This window comes from Brienomyrus brachyistius, unplaced genomic scaffold (assembly GCF_023856365.1).
Source record: "Brienomyrus brachyistius isolate T26 unplaced genomic scaffold, BBRACH_0.4 scaffold66, whole genome shotgun sequence".
Lineage (NCBI taxonomy): Eukaryota > Metazoa > Chordata > Actinopteri > Osteoglossiformes > Mormyridae > Brienomyrus > Brienomyrus brachyistius.
In genome coordinates this window covers 1,601,179-1,615,227 of record NW_026042341.1, presented here as the reverse complement: position 1 = coordinate 1,615,227, position 14,049 = coordinate 1,601,179, and the positions used below count along the sequence as shown (strand labels likewise).

At 49.8% G+C, this 14,049-nt stretch overlaps 1 protein-coding gene across 1 annotated transcript in view; it reads left to right on the top strand.

Annotated features, from left to right (window-relative positions):
* Positions 1-14,049, top strand: part of LOC125725389 (syntaxin-binding protein 5-like) — a gene marked incomplete at its 5' end in the record, with an annotated part of 30,852 nt that overhangs the window by 8,976 nt on the left and 7,827 nt on the right. The window contains 9 exons of the mRNA XM_049002268.1: positions 456-523; positions 1,974-2,014; positions 3,218-3,438; positions 4,692-4,864; positions 5,180-5,305; positions 5,861-6,012; positions 8,510-8,572; positions 11,866-11,913; positions 13,192-13,242. Of these exons, the coding sequence (XP_048858225.1) occupies positions 456-523; positions 1,974-2,014; positions 3,218-3,438; positions 4,692-4,864; positions 5,180-5,305; positions 5,861-6,012; positions 8,510-8,572; positions 11,866-11,913; positions 13,192-13,242 (943 nt within the window). The remainder of the gene's footprint in view (positions 1-455; positions 524-1,973; positions 2,015-3,217; positions 3,439-4,691; positions 4,865-5,179; positions 5,306-5,860; positions 6,013-8,509; positions 8,573-11,865; positions 11,914-13,191; positions 13,243-14,049) is intronic.

Below are 14,049 nucleotides of genomic sequence, written 5' to 3'. Positions count from 1 at the left end.
ACAGAAGCCCCAAATAAAGACTAGGAAAATATTACAATGCAAGAAAAAAACTTTGATTCAAAAAACCACCAGAGATAATGTTTCCTTTTTTTGTTAAGAAATTAGTAGCGAATCTGTTAAATGTTGGCCACAGTGGACGGAAAAGCCCACTAACACGTGTGGCCATCAGCTGCGGCACTCGGGCAGTCCTGATGGAGGCCTGCAGACGATGCCGGAGATAATTAGAGATGCGTTTCGGAGTTCTTGCTGTATCCGTAATAAAACCCGACTAATGTTGTGCCGGTTGTCATGTGAATAGACAGGTGGGGGCTTCAGTGAGCTGGCCGTATGCGTATCAAACGCCCCCATGCGACAAAAATAGCCAGCTAATGACTCTCATTGCTTTTTCTCTCTCTCTCAGCTTCAGTCTGACGTTTCTAACTCTGTGTTCCTGTCTCACTCTTTTTTTTTTGCAGGAATGGCCTATAAGTGGTGGAAACTGGGGCCTGGGAACACAAAGCTACCCAGAGATAATTATAACCGGGTAAGAGCGTCTTTAGGTGGATAGTTCAGGTCCAGAAAGTAAAAATCCAGGCCAAGATTTTGTTTTAACCAACCAGTTTTATACACTGTGACTATTTATGCTCGATTGATTGGTTGCAACAAAATTTTGGTCTGGATTTTTACTTTCTGGACCTGAGCTATTTACCTCTGGTACAGACAGAAATTGAATGATGAGGGCGTGTTTCTGGTCCAGATGGGAGGTTCTGCAGAGATGGATGGGGGGGGCATATACATTATCTGGAGAATCTACAGTAGGAGCTGTAGATAGAACATTTCTGCCTTGAGGGTTTGGTGGTTCTCGCGCAGGCAGGAGATTCTGGAAGGGACAGATGGTTCTGACCGAGACAGAAGCTTTTGGTCCAGACAGAAGGTTCTTTCTACCGGGATGGTTGTGGCACAGGTCCAGGAATGAGAGCGGCATTAGTATTCTCCTCTGCGGGACCCAGCCACCTTCCCCTGCCTCCCAGCATCTGCTGAGCTGGAGTGGCAGAGATGATAAAGCAGGTACCCGTTTGGCGAGTCTCTAGCTGACCTCCCACAATGCTTTTCTGCCGGGACAAGGCAGGAGTAAACCGGTTTGTGCCGTTGCACGAAATGAGATGTGGGCTGATTCGGAGGATGTGGCCTGCCAGGGATCTGATAGTAACAACAGGAAATTGCCATTAGTTAGTCACTAGCTTCCAGTTTCATGCCATTCTGTGTTTATCTCTGACATTTATCGAAGTCCATTTACAGCGTTTTACCCATTTATATAACGTATGTTTACTAATCCATTTCAGCAGTGGGATCACTCCCGGTACATGTATGGATAATCTTGAGGGCACGGGGCAGTCTTCACTTGGCCACCTTGCTACTGGCCGTCTAGATGCATTTAAGTGTAAAATGTGATCTTTGTGCCCAGATATTTCAGCTGCTCTGGTTATCAGAGTGTGTACGCCAGCGTGATTGAGTAATGACTTCGAATAGGGGCATGAAACGCGTTACCAGCCCATGACACTCGGAAATGACGCATAAATAGGCGAGATGGCCGCCATCCAACCCCATCTGGACCAGGCCACAGGTACGACGAAGGGGCTGGTACGGTTTTTTGTGCGCATGTGTGTGCGTCCTCCAGCAGGTGGCGCATGGGGCCATCGTCACTCTGACAACTAAGGTTCTTTCCGTGAGCTGCTCCCAGCATCGCTGCCAAGGGGAGAGGATGCTGTGATGGTCACATGTCTGTTTGGGATTTGTCATCTCTCCACCCTCCCCCCCCCCACAACAAATTGTGCTGAGGGCTGCTCTGATCGCAGCACAGGGGGGTGTTCTGTCTGTGACAAGTGTCATGGCTCGATGGGGCTGACGAGGCGTTGACAAAACTGCAGGAGCCGCTCTTTACTTCTCTCTCTCTCTCTCTCTCTCTCTCTCTCTCTCTCTCTCTCTCTCTGCAGACATGCTGATGGGTCAGTGAAGTTCTGGGATGCTTCTGCAAGTAAGTGCCCCCCCCCACCCCAGAAGTCTCGAGAAAAATGTCACATATACCGGCAGGAATGTTGAATCGACAGCTTATGCCCTCAATTCCTGATGTCTATCGTTGAGCACCGCTCAGAAAGCGGTGGCCGTTTTTCATGCCGCTTACAGACCGTGGTGGGGGCCAGGCTCCGCTCGGGTGGAGGTATAGCTTAGGTGTGCCACAAGAGGGTCATTTATCCGAGAGATAAATAGTTCTCTGGGAGGGAGAGAGCATCTTTCTGATGCCTTACGGCTTCCGGGAGGCTTGGGAGCAGGAGAGTCCAGCTATCCCATAAATCCCCTCCCCTCCACATCAGTCACGCTCCAGTCCGTTCGCCGGATGCTACCTCCAGGTTACACCTGGGAGGGGGAACAGAATGTTAACTCCCCAGGTCATGTGACTCACGGTTCTGGAGGTGTGATGGGGGAAGGTGCACAAGCTTTCAGCGCAGTGAGGTAACATGATGACACAATTTAGGGCATCACCGTTTGGGCTGCGCAGTTTTGGAAAAATTTCAAATACCGCAATGTGATTTTCTTGCGATAAATATCGCAATATTTGTAAAGCAAAGTCGGTGGTGTTGCCTCAAGTTCTGCCGATAAATCATTTGCTTTTTCTCATTAGCTCTATGGAATCAAAAAATGATGTCCAGACGGTATGAAAAATGAGATGCAACTGAAGCAACCCCACTCACTATCGCTGTCACTGTGATGTGACAATGACATGTGCGTAACATGCGATGTGGAAATTAATACTACACATCACCCAGCCCTTATCACCGTGACACCGGCTGAAGGGGGCGGACAGGCGGCAAGTCGCTACCAAGAGGGAATTTCCTCACTTTGATGCTCTAATTCAAATTATATATTGCAGTCCTTGACATCCTTCATTGGCCCTGCTGAAGTGTGACGTGTGGGGTGGGCGGTTCGGACAGGGGGGGGGTAATGGCGTCCCCATCGCAGGCATTTATCGGTGATTAAAGTGAAGCAAAGGCAGAGTCCTGACAAACCGGCTGAAAAGTAATTAACCCATTTTAACGATGTTGCAACTATCGAGTTCGATTACCGCTGTGCGGGGCTCTTCATCAGCAGGCCTCCCTGCTCCAGGGTGGAGTGGCATGTAGCTGCCTTTCAATACTGCGACGGCTTGATGACGACACATACCCCCCCCGCTCGCCCACAGTAATGCTTCAGGTGCTGTACAAGCTGAAGACCGCCAAAGTGTTCGAGAAGTCGCGCAACAAGGAAGACAAGCCCAGCACAGACATTGTGGACGAGGACCCCTTCGCCATCCAGATCCTGTCCTGGTGCGCCGAGAGCCGGATGCTGTGTGTGGCAGGCGTCTCCGCGCACGTCATCGTCTACCGCTTCAGCAAACAGGAAGTGACAACGGAGGTGGTGCAGGTACTGCGCCCCTGACTGTGCCCCCCCCCTCCCCCCCCCCCCATTACACTGCCTGGGGAGGCTGTTACTGGCCTGTGTAAAGCCAGAGTGAATCCTAGGGGGGATTTACTGTGTCTGAGAGATTTAACTCGTCCCTGTGTGTGTGTGTGTGTGTGTGTGTGTGTGTGTGTGACAGAGAGGTCTACTCTGTCCATCTGTATATTTGAGTTACTGACTTTCTTTCTCTGTCCCTGTATGTATGTGTGTTACTCTCCCCCTCTCTCTGTCTCTCTCTCTCTCTCTCTCACACACACACACTCTCTCTCTCTCTCTTTGTCCTTGTGTATGTGTACATTGCTCTCTCTATCCCTGTATGTGTACCTGTCTCCATGCATGTGAGTTATTGCCTCTGCCTCTCTCTCTCCCTCCCTCTCTCTCTCTCTCTCTCTCAGCCTCCCTTTGTCCGCTTGTATACACATCGCTATGCACGCCTTAATGAACCCTGCACAATATATCACTCGTACCTGCTCTGGACACTGTCAGGCTCCCTTGGCTCTCCGCTGCGTACCCCATACAAATTCGATGTTTATTTAGCCCGTGTGTGTCTTGATTCCGTGCCGGCACCATTGGGAGAACGGCTGCCGGCGTCAAAGTCATCCCCTTTTCCCAGAATGCCACGCTGGCGGGACATCTGCTCCTTCCGTCATCTTGCTTAGGCGATTAGCTGCTACGACCAGTGTGTTGCCTGACGGGCGTCTCCCAGTGGACTTGCGCTGACATCTGGGCAGTAAGAGTGTGGCGTCGGTGGTCCTGTCCGAGACGGATCTCAGCGTCGTCTTGGTTCTGTAGAGCTGCCCCTTCCAATCCATCTTCCTCAAAGCTTCTCCTTCAATCGCTATGAGTCTCTCACTTGACTATGTTCTATTTTGCCACTTCGGGCTTCACTCTGCCAGGGAGGCGGCGGCACGGTCTGGCTAGTGATGCTTAAACCCCAAATGTGTTTGGGAGGACCCTGAATCTCGCCATGTTTTATTCATTATATACAGTATAATGTATAGTGTAGTTCTGTTGTCTGAAACACCAGAGGCACCATGACGGACACAGAGCCCATGTATTTTAAACGGAATATACAGATCGGGATTTTATACTTTTAAGTCTTGAACTCCAACTCATCGACGGTTCTAGGCTGAGCCCCGGATCTCCCCTTACCCTAGACCCGTCCCTGGCCGTTATGGTCATGGTGTCTAACCTTACATTCTGCCGCCTCTCCGCAGCTCCTGGAGGTCCGGCTGCAGTACGAGCTCAACGACGCAGAGTCCCCAGAAGTGGGGCTGGAACAGCTTCCGGCAGGCGGAACTTCGAGCCCCCAGACGAGCGTGTCCCATTCTCACCCCTCCACCAGCAGCAGCTCCTCAGACGGGATCCGGGATAATGTGCCCTGCCTCAAGTAGGTTCTGTTCACCGATGATGTCTTAGTGAATCCACATTCGTTACTGTTTATATACAGGTGTTTTGGAACCAAAGAAACTCAAGGTAAACACTTTGATTTAAAGCACAACAGCATATTTGCAACATGTGATTTAAAAAACATTTTTGCTCAGAGGTACCCTTCCTTAACCGCTACACCACCTGCTGTCCATATTTAGTAAAATAAAATTAATGTTGTAATTAACACCGAAGGTTGTGCTGGTGCTGTGGCCCAAACCAGGAGCTGGTACCCCCTCATAGCCCATCCCTGACCCCCCCCCCTCCCCCTTACCAGGGTCCGTAGCACCCCGCTGAAGCAGTCGCCGGGGTACCAGGTGGAGCTGGTGGTGCAGCTGGTGTGGGTCAGCGGGGAGCCACCGCAGCAGATCACCAGCCTGGCCGTGAACTCCTCCTATGGCCTGTGAGTTTGGTGTGGACCGAGAACGCCCGTCACTCTGAGGATGCGTACCTCCCGCATCCGTCCAGCCGTTACGAGCTTCGCTGGCTTGCGAAAGTGGCCTCACAGAAATACGGCCGGGTGGAATTGTAGACCTGCCCATCCCTCACTGGACCCGCTGGTAAACAATCACATCAGCGAGCAGGTAACCGAAGTGGGCGTGCTGCGCCGAAATGGCCTGGCTGGTCCATCAGACCCCTTTCTAGATGCATCTTCATTGAGATGTTTCTAAAAATGGCCCGTCTGAACCCACTGCCCCTAAAAGTATAGCCTTTACAGAATTTCTGAAATGGGCCATTAAACCTGGTTCTAAATTCGTTTTCATTGACAGATATGTACTGGGTGCTCTCCGGGTTTTTTTTTTTGTTCTTAGTGGGTGTAGCGCAGAGCAGGGCCACGCCTACCTGCCTGGTCTGCTGTGCGGAGCAGCTTGATGACGTTGTCATTGGAGGTGACGATTGTGGTGATTTACCACCAGTAAGCCTTCTCCATTCCGTGTTTTTTGTGTTTGCGAAACAGCGTCGTATTCGGCAACAGCAATGGCCTGGCCGTCGTGGACTACCTACAGAAGACTGTCCTGCTCAACCTGGGGACGGTCGAGCTGTACGGCTCCAATGACCCCTACCAGAGACAGCCGCGCTCCCCCCGCAAATCGAGACAACCCTCCGGAGGTAAGGAGGGGCACAGGAGAGGAGGTGGAGATGGCAAGTGGGCATTACTCTAGGGTGACGGGCAGCCCAGAGACGCCAGCCGCTGAGAATGTCGAGGCTGAGGCCTCCTCAGTACATCGGAGATCCAGTCCTTTTAAACGTCCCCTTCTGAACCATCTGGGGTCAAAGCTGGTGTAACGTCAAGAAAAACCCGAAAAATTCAGTCCGCATGATTCATACGCCGTCCCGCCTCTTTATAAATGTTCTACATCAGGGCAGGTGTCGTCCTCTTCCAGGACCCCTCTGGACCTCACACTCCCACCATTGACTTCCTGTTCCTCCTTGAATCCGCCATCTCCCTGTCACTTGCTATTACTGCTGCTTCTCTGTCACTTCCTGTCACTTCTGTCTCTGCGGCGGAACCAAAGCACTTAGGATAGGACTCTGCACCAACGTGAGGGCTTGCTCTCCATTCCTCTCTCTCTGTCCCTCTCTCTCTGTCCCTCTCTCTCTGTCTTGCTCTCCATTCCTCTCTCTCTGTCCCTCTCTCTCTGTCTTGCTCTCCATTCCTCTCTCTCTGTCCCTCTCTCACTGTCTTGCTCTCCATTCCTCTCTCTGTCCCTCTCTCTCTGTCTTGCTCTCCATTCCTCTCTCTCTGTCCCTCTCTCTCTCTGTCCCTCTCTCTGTCCCTCTCTCTCTGTCTTGCTCTCTGTACCTCTTTCTCTGTCTTGCTCTCTGTCCTTCTCTCTCTCTGTTTTTCTCTGTCTTGCTCTTTGTCCCTCTCTCTCTGTCTTGCTCTCTCTATTTCTCTCTGTTTTGCTCTCTCTCTATTTCTCTCTGTCTTGCTCTCTCTCTCTTTTGCCTTCTCTGTTTTACTCTGTCTGTCTTGCTCTCTCTGTTTTGCTCTCTCTCTCTCTCCGATTCTCCACGTTTAAACCACAAAGCTAGAAACAGTTCATCTGCAGTTCACTGGAGCCCAGAAACAGCTTGGGCATCCATCGGAGGCTAACATGTAACTACATCAAGGAGGCAGATCGGAGTCTGGATACAGTTTTCCACTCAGTGTTCATGGTTTTGAAATCTCACCTCAAGAGAGATAAAGTATGATTTGATATATGCGTCGGTACCATCATTAAGTGTTCTCATAGATTCCTTATCACTTTCTGTCCTTCCCACAGACTCTAATTAAGATACCAAAAGAAAGGTTTTCACAAGTGTGTTAATGATTAATGCGTGTAATCTTGTCTTTGATCAGTTTTTTTTTTTAAACCTGGCAAGTCTTTACAATTGTACCCCAATCTTAAAAATCATGCTTTTAGTCATACCACCCTTTAAAAACCAAAGATTAATTTTTGTAAATTGCATTCATTGTCATACCTCCAGGGTTGTGGGTTCCAATCCCACCCCATCTGCGTGTGTGCAGGTTGTATCGTGTGGCTTTCTTCCGGCAGTTAGCCTGTCTGGTGTCTCTAAATTACATGTACTGTATAAATATGGGTGTGCCCTGTAATGAACTGACACGTAGGCTGGACCCCAGCCTTGTGCGCTGTGCTGCTTGGAATAGGCTCCAAGACACCTGTGACCCTAATCAGGATAAGTGTTTGATGGATGGATGGATGGATGGATGGATGGATGGATGGATGGATGGATGGATGGGCATCTCAAGATGTATTTACATGGCTTATCTGTTTGAGTATTTGTATTTGAGTATTTGAGTGTTTTTAATGATTACACCTGCATTCACGTGTATGTCAAGAGGAGATATACATATGAATTATGAATGTGTGCCTCATGCATTTTGAATAGGAAAATGAAAACAGGTGATGATAGATTATTTCTATGTGGATCATGTGTCTGTCTTCTTTGAAAGCAAACAGGATGTTTTCATGCAGCGGTTCATCTGTCTGAAATCCTCTCATGGAATCACGAAGATAGAGAAAATTCAACTTTGCTCTCCTGCTGCCACACATAGGTCTAGGCAGCCCCTGAGCACGCTGCTCTGCAGTGCCGCCACCTGGTGCGGATGCAGAATTGCACCTCTAATGTTACAAAATGATGCAAAATGATGTTGTGTAACGGGATGCTATGACTGAGCCGCCAGTCCCAGACCTCGATGCCGTTTGTATCATCTGATCGTCGTCGGTGTCCGACAGCTCAGACCTGTCAGTGTCGACACGATGGGAATGGTAACCGGCACAGAGCCTCACCCTCACCCTCACCCTCACCCTCACCCTCACCCTCACCCTCACCCTCACCCTCACCCTCCCCGCACAAAAGATGGGCAGTGACCTCGTACTGAATCAGACAAATGTACCGATTGCTAGAGAACCTTTAGAGGTCTTGTTACGCTCCCAAGAGTCCAGTGAAACTATCTGCTGCGTTTTTCTTGTTATTTGGAAACCAGAGCATTATAAAAGCCTCGGTTTTATCTCAGGGCCCGTAAACCGAACCTAATTTGACCCAGATGGTCTAGAGGAGGCGCTGATCTCCATCATAACTCCTTCTTCCGTTTGAGCAGGCCTCGGTGACATCAGCGAGGGATCCACCACTTCAGAGGACCGCTGCAAATCTCCCACTTCAGGTAAAACTATCTTTTTTATAAATCATATATATATTTTTTTTTTATTATTTTTAACATAATGCACATGCTTGCCTGAAAATGCAGCAATACAAGGTGGACCCCAGTGTGATGTAAATAAGCAACTCCGGGGCCTGTAATTGGCCTGTAGGTGTTCCGATATCAATGCTAATGCTGACGTCTCACGATGCCGCGGGTCAAATTGAGTCGCCCGCTTGACTCACTTTGTAGCCCGGAAGTGAGCCTGTGCCATCAGACAACCAAGAACTGGCCTTTGGTCTGAACAACTGGGGTGCCACGCTTTTGTGGCAAAGTCTGCCTGGCTATTCATTCCAGTGTGAGTAGAAAAGAAAACCATTGCACCAGTGGGTTATGAGATCATGCCCCCTGCCACACCCTTCCCCCCCCCTTATTGAATCATGCTTACTGTACCCATTACTCCGTGAATGTAACTCACTGTGTCGGGGTGACCCTACTGCTATGGAAGGATCTCACTCCAGGGGGTGCTATTTTTTCCCCTTGTACCCCTTTTCATGGCATTAATGGGGATTAACCTCCATCTAAATGGTGGGTTCATTTGCGTTGCCGATAAGGACGGGTCTTAAGCCCGTATTGCGCGGTGATCGCCTTAACGTTGCCGTAACGCGATTACAGCTTCTGCCCTTTCATTTGGGCAGTCAAGATTTTGTTTAAATCCATCTATTTGTGAGTTTCTCTCTTAAAGATGAAAGCCAATCTGATGCAGTAATATCCACAGCACATGAAAAGTTGTGTCATCCCCTGTACCGACTCTACAACGCTGTAGCTAGTTTTATTGCCCCCAAAACCACTCAGGCAGTTCATGTAAAAAAAAATCAGCCTTAGATATTTTTTGGATTTGATCAAAGTCCAATCCAGCCCCATTTCCAGGAAGCACAGTGCTGGTGTTTTGCTGTGGTTTTACTAATGCGCAGAGATTGTTGACTTTGGCAGAAAAAGGTAGTTATTTCCCACAACATAATTTCCACAGAAATGCTGAAATAAGCAATATAAATTCTTATTTTATTCCAGAAGGGTGTAGATTAAATTGGCGGCGTATCAGAAGCCAATGCCGTTCCAGTGCTCCGGTTCCGTATGTTACCACAGACCCAAAGACGAGGTCCTTCTGGCTCTGCCTTCTCTACCGAGATGCCTGGAAGGAGATACAAGCCGGCGTCACCAAGGCTCAGACCTCGGTCGGATAATAAACAAGGCACCCAGAAAGTTGAGCACACGACACCCAAAACAGGGTAGAGGTCGCGAGGCTAAGGATAATTCCGCACGGACAGTGGCTCCACGCCGAGGAACATTGCACCCATGTCTCCTGTCTTTTCGTTAATCCCTGAGCTTGCAGCTATGTTCAAAGCTTATTTTTAAATCTCATTTTGCACTTCCCATGTTTCCTTCGAAACTGGCTTGACATGTTTTTATTTTTTTTTTGTTCTTTTCTCCATTTGTCGTCTTTTTGGTTTTTCCTCGAAACGTGTCCCCAGCGAAATCCCTAAGCAGGACGTTTTCCAGGCTGCTATCCAGTGACCTAGGTATCGTATGATTGCAGATGCCCGCGGCGCTCCGCTTCTCGCTAATTTGCCGAGTTCCTCTTGTGCAGTACTAACGAACCAGGGCCTAATTAATCTGGGTTGTGCACTTTGCTGCTTGATGCCTCCCGAACCCCGCTGTGATGAAAGGCAGGCTCCTGCCACTGTCCCTCGGTGCGGCATGATCCGGGATACTGATGCCACCAATCGGGGTGATCGCTCGGTTAACTCTCGGCTAGCCGACGTGATTCTCTTTCCTGTTCACACTTATGGACCCAGCTGTGCCTCACGCACGCAGTTGCCACGGTAGCTTCTGCAGTCATGCCGTGTGTGGAGAAGCAGGGGATTCGTCGACGCTTCTGTGCTGGAAATCTGCTCTTTAGAGACGAGGTTCAGTTTGTGAACGATGGTGAACAGAGTCATCATTGCTCTGGCCTCCTGGCTGCATGTTGGTTGTGTATTCAACTCGTGGTCCACCAGGATGCTGCCCTCATAGGCCCGTTCGGACATGAAGGGTCTTGACAGCAGTCACCTCATCACGTCAGCTTCAGCCACACGATTGCAGTGAGACGGCCATTTATCAGCAAATCAGCTAATAACTTACTCATTCACAGTTGTTGGGTATTTCTTAGCTCGCACACGAGTCCTGCACAGTTTTTAGTTAGACCATGTTTAGTTTACCACTTTGCATTTAACTTACCAGTTTAAGCAGCATTTCTCAACCTGGGGGGTCCAGACCCCCACAGGGGTTGTGAGATCATTTCTTGGGGCTGCCAGATCATTGTGAAAAACTGTACACTTACTAAATGAAATCTGGATTTTGATGAAATAGATTTTTAAGTGGTTGTTAGTTGTTTTTTTCACCATGGACAGGGCTGTGTCCATCGACACCTAGATATGATGGGGGATGCAAACACCAACCAATGTTATCTTGGGGGTTGTCACTCAGAAAGGTTGAGAACCACCAACCAGAGTTAAAGAGACTCCTGGGCCATTTTTCTCATGCCCCGCCTCCCCACCCCACCACGTCGTGTCAGGGTTGCTGCAGTTTTACCAGGCTACAATCTGGGTCTCGACGCCCAGAGTCCCAGAGGAGCTTGTTACAGGATCCTCGCCATCAAGTCCAGCCAACAGCTGCACAAAGCCCATCCTTCACAAGGGCCTCTGGCAAGGATGAGCCCAGAGGAATGATTTATACTGGAGAAATGTATAATAAAGTTAGAAACTCTATTAACCTTACATTTGAATTGGATTACAGTCTGGCAAACCTCACACGCCCTCGCCAGCCGAATGCTAGGGCCACCATACATAGTTTTCAGGGCACCATCTCACGCGGGTTCGAACCCCGTGTGGGCCTATGGAATGAAGTGAGGGAGACGTCCTCTAATGATTACCGTCCCGTGCGTCGTGAATGGAGTGCAGTACGCAGCCCCAAGTCAACCTTGGGGAGAATTAGATTCTGGGTGAACACCAGGGTAGACCCACACTCTAGGTTATAGAGCTCAGCGACACCCTCTGCTGGGCAGCAAGCAGAAATATATCTTTTACATTATTGTTTCATGCACAAAAATGAGTGTGAACTTCCACCGGCTCTCCAGCTACTGTAGGAGAGTCAACACAAGCTAGCTTGGAAGCCTGGAGCGGGAAGCGAATTGTCTGTATTTGGGGTGGCGTGTGATTGGACGGAGCTGCCGAAGCCCCGCCTACTCTAACTGCTCGTTTGCTTTACTTCCCTAAAAGTGCTGACGTCAAACCATCAGCAGCTGTACAATGGCGGAGGTAGAGGAGGTAAGGGTGGCGGTGCGTCACCGTGAGGTACCAGTAAAAAAACAAACAAACACCGTTTTGTTCTAGAAAAGCCGTGCTTCTGTGTGACGTCACCAGCGCTGCGCCGCTGACTGACTGAAGACAGAACAAAACGAAGCAAAATAAATAAAAAAAAAACAAAAGAAAAGGACCCAGTGCCGGGCGATGACAATGCATGCCACATGTCACGTGACTCGCGCGATGTGCTTGTACCAATTGTTTACCACCTTCAACAATTGCCCCACCCCATTCCTGCCCTCCAAGTCATCTGTTGATTTGACATCACGCCACTATATTTGTGATTGTGCTGTATCCATCTGTGCCATTTTAGTCTGTGTACTGTTCGTTCCTGTATTCAGCAATGGGGGGGAGGGGGGGGGGGGTGTTAAGATTAATTATTTCTTGTAACAGTAGTATTGTCCCTTACAACTGTGAGTGATTCCCTGTTAGTATAATACAGACTGAACGACTAATCTATGTTTTCCGCATGTGAACTTGACAATGAAATTAATAGAAAAAGGGAAAAGACCGGAATGTTCCGAGGAGAGTGACCATGCAGCTTTGAGTGGCGACCGAAGTCACCGTTTTCGGTTTCGCTAAGGGTTTGCCGCCGCGCTCGTGTACATCGCAGGGACCGTCCCCGCTTCATCACAACAGTAACGTTGTTTCACACTGTTCCACGGCTCCATACCTCTTGCTTGACCGGTCGAACTCCGTTCTGAAAACGACCCACACTTTATTAATTTTGTTTCCTTTGGTTGCTTCTTTGCCATCCTGCGAGGCTGTAATTCGCTCACGTTTGGTTGCGAGTGTTTTACTGGGATTTGACCTCGTTCTGGGTGCTGCATGTAGACTCTCCGCCGCGCTGCTGGTGCAGAGGTCTCTCCGCTGCAGGCTCGCGTTTTAGCCTGCAGACCTCTCCCCCACCAACAGCTATAGCCATCTTCCTCCTCCTCTTCTTCCTCACTCCCCTCCTCCCTTCCTCCTGTGTGCTGCATGCTTCTTGGCATGAGTATTCTGAATGCCTGTTTCTGTGCGGTGAAATTTCTTTCAGGGTTCTATCCTGCCCCCCCCCCCCGGTGCTGTCTCTCCTTGCCTGTCTGTTTGGCATGATGCCTGGTCATCCCTGCGCCTTCTGGGGGGGGCGGCCAGTATTCGGCCCACCTCCCCGTCTCTCATGTGCCATCCCGACACATCTGCATGACGTGTGTGCAACCTGAGGAGTGCTTTTGTAAAGACGGGATGTTTTCTATTTTCCAGCTAAGATGTCACGGAAATTAAGCTTGCCTACTGAGCTAAAGCCAGATTTGGGTAAGCCTTAACTTCGTGCTTGCACTCTTAATTTTTATTTTTGTTTCTTTTAAACAGTGGTGGGGGGAGTGGGTTGTTTTTCCATTGCTGTACCTGTCAGATCTTGCAACATCATGTGGCCGTGGGCAATGTGGAACACACTGACGTTCGAATGACTTAACGCTGGGCCGGAAATTTGGAATGCTGGGCCCTGATGGTTCTAGCAAGCTCTGAGACGTGAAACCCCCCCACCCCCCTGGCTGGTCCCAGCTGGTGTGTGTGGGGGGCGTGGACTCTCAGGTGTGCCGTGTGCTGTTCGTGATCTGAAGTTGTGCAGAAGCAGCAGTTCCAGCAGTGCTCTGCTTACAGGCCATCCTGCAGGATTGGGAGGGGGGGAAGGGGCGGAGCCAGGAGGCGTGTCATCGCAAGGGGCGGCCTCCCACACCTAGCCCTGTACCTGACGTCAGTCAGTGGACCCACCTGAGGTTAACGGAGCTCGACAGGTTTGGGCTGATACCTCACTGATCCTAGTGCACCGCTGTGGACACGTGGGCTCCTCTTGTCAGACCCTTTACTTCCGTTTTGATCAAACTGATTTTTGGAAACCGTGAGCTTTGGGAGTAGAGTTTTCCTTAAAGGTGACGCTTCAGGTAGAGAAGCAGAACGATGCCTTTTTCGGGAATATTGACAGGCCTGTGGCCCCAGATGGGCATCCAGGTACTCAATCCCATCCCTGGGCCCATTCATCCCGGAATAACCATCTCCGACACAGCAGCGGATCAAGACTGTGGCTCGCATCCATCCCGCATAAGCCTCCCTGGGCAACTG